We start from the raw sequence: 1,467 nt of genomic DNA, 5'->3' as shown, positions 1-1,467 counted from the left end.
AGTAAGGAGAAGCTGTGCCCTTGCTGTGGTTCTCAAACAAGCTGGAGGAGATGAGTTGTTCTTGAAAACTTCTCCCAAATTCTCAATTTTGGTGTTTTAAATCCTCTCCCAAATTCTGGATTTCAGTGGCTCAAAATCCCTCCCAAATTCTGGTTAAAGACCTCTCCCAAATTCTGGATTTTGGTGATTCGAAACCGCTCCCAAATTCTGGGTTTTAGTGGTTAAAAATCTTTCTCAAATTCTCAATTTTGGCGGCTCAAACGGCGTCTCGGACTGATCCAGACCAAACTTCCAGCACAAAAATCGAGTTTATTCCAAAACAGCAGGGAGGTGACAGCAGGAGGTGACAGAGGTGACACCAGGGTGACACCAGGGTGGCATCAGGAGGTGACACAAAGGTGACATCAGGAGGTGGCTGCACTGACGGTGACACCAGAGTGACTCCAGGGTGACATCAAGAGGTGGCAGAGGTGACACAAAGGTGACATCAGGAGGTGGCCGCGCTGACGGTGGCCCAGGCCTTGCGCTCCACCACGGCGCAGATTTTGTCGGGGACTCCGCTGTCCCTGCAGGGGGGGGGGGTGACACTGAGCTCGGGTGACACCGAGGGTGACACCGAGGGTGGCACCGCACGGGGCGGGGGGACACGGGAGGGGACACAGGGGGGTGACAGAGGTGACAGAAGTGACACAGAGGTGGCAGAGGTGACACAGAAGGTGATAGGGAGGTTTCACAGGAGGTGGCAGAGGTGACACAGGGGGTGACACAGAAGTGACACAGAAGGTGACACAGGCAGCAAAAGTGACACAGGGGGGTGGCAGAGGTGACACAGGTGGCACAGGAGGTGACACAGGTGACATGGTGACAGAGGTGACACAGGAGGTGACAGGGAGGTGACACAGGTGACACGGAGGCGACAGAGCTGTCCCCACCTGAACTGCTGCAGCTTGTCCCGTGCCAGCTGCTGGCACTGAGGGGGCAGGAGGGGACACAGGTGACACGGGGGTGACAGAGGTGACAGGGAGGTGACACAGGTGACACAGAAGGTGACAGAGGTGACACAGGAGGTGACAGGGAGGTGACACAGGTGACACGGGGGTGACAGAGGTGACACAGAAGGTGACACAGGAGGTGACAGGAGGTGACAGAGGTGACACAGAAGGTGACAGAGGTGACAGGAGGTGACAGAGGTGACAGGGAGGTGACACGCCACCCCACCTGAAGCGCTGCAGTTTGTCCCGTGCCAGCCGCGCCAGCCGCTCCGCCCTGTCCCGTGCCAGCCGCTGCTGTCGCTGTCCCTCCTCCAGCTCCGCCTCTCTGTCGCGCAGCCGCTGTTGTCGCCTGTCGCCGATTTGTCGCCGCAGCTCCTCCGCGTGGTGGCGCTGCGACAGCTCCCGCTGCTCCTGCGCCACCCGCTCCTGTGCCAAGTGCTGCTGGTGGGCCCTGGGGACACGGGGACAGTGTCAC

General features: G+C 59.0%; 1 protein-coding gene across 1 annotated transcript; it reads right to left on the bottom strand.

Moving 5' to 3' along the window:
• Positions 1–426: 426 nt before the first annotated feature.
• On the bottom strand, positions 427–1,445 carry LOC130588559 (cilia- and flagella-associated protein 45-like; the record flags this gene model as incomplete). Its single annotated transcript, XM_057389469.1, has 2 exons — positions 427–566; positions 1,219–1,445. Coding segments are annotated over 2 exons (306 nt in total), but the record flags the coding sequence as incomplete, so codon positions are not given.
• Positions 1,446–1,467: the final 22 nt, after the last annotated feature.

The sequence above is a fragment of the Malurus melanocephalus genome, unplaced genomic scaffold (assembly GCF_030028575.1).
Source record: "Malurus melanocephalus ecotype Western Australia unplaced genomic scaffold, MMel_1.1 scaffold_6538, whole genome shotgun sequence".
NCBI classification, from domain to species: Eukaryota; Metazoa; Chordata; class Aves; order Passeriformes; family Maluridae; genus Malurus; species Malurus melanocephalus.
This window is presented reverse-complemented; position numbering and strand designations above follow the sequence as displayed.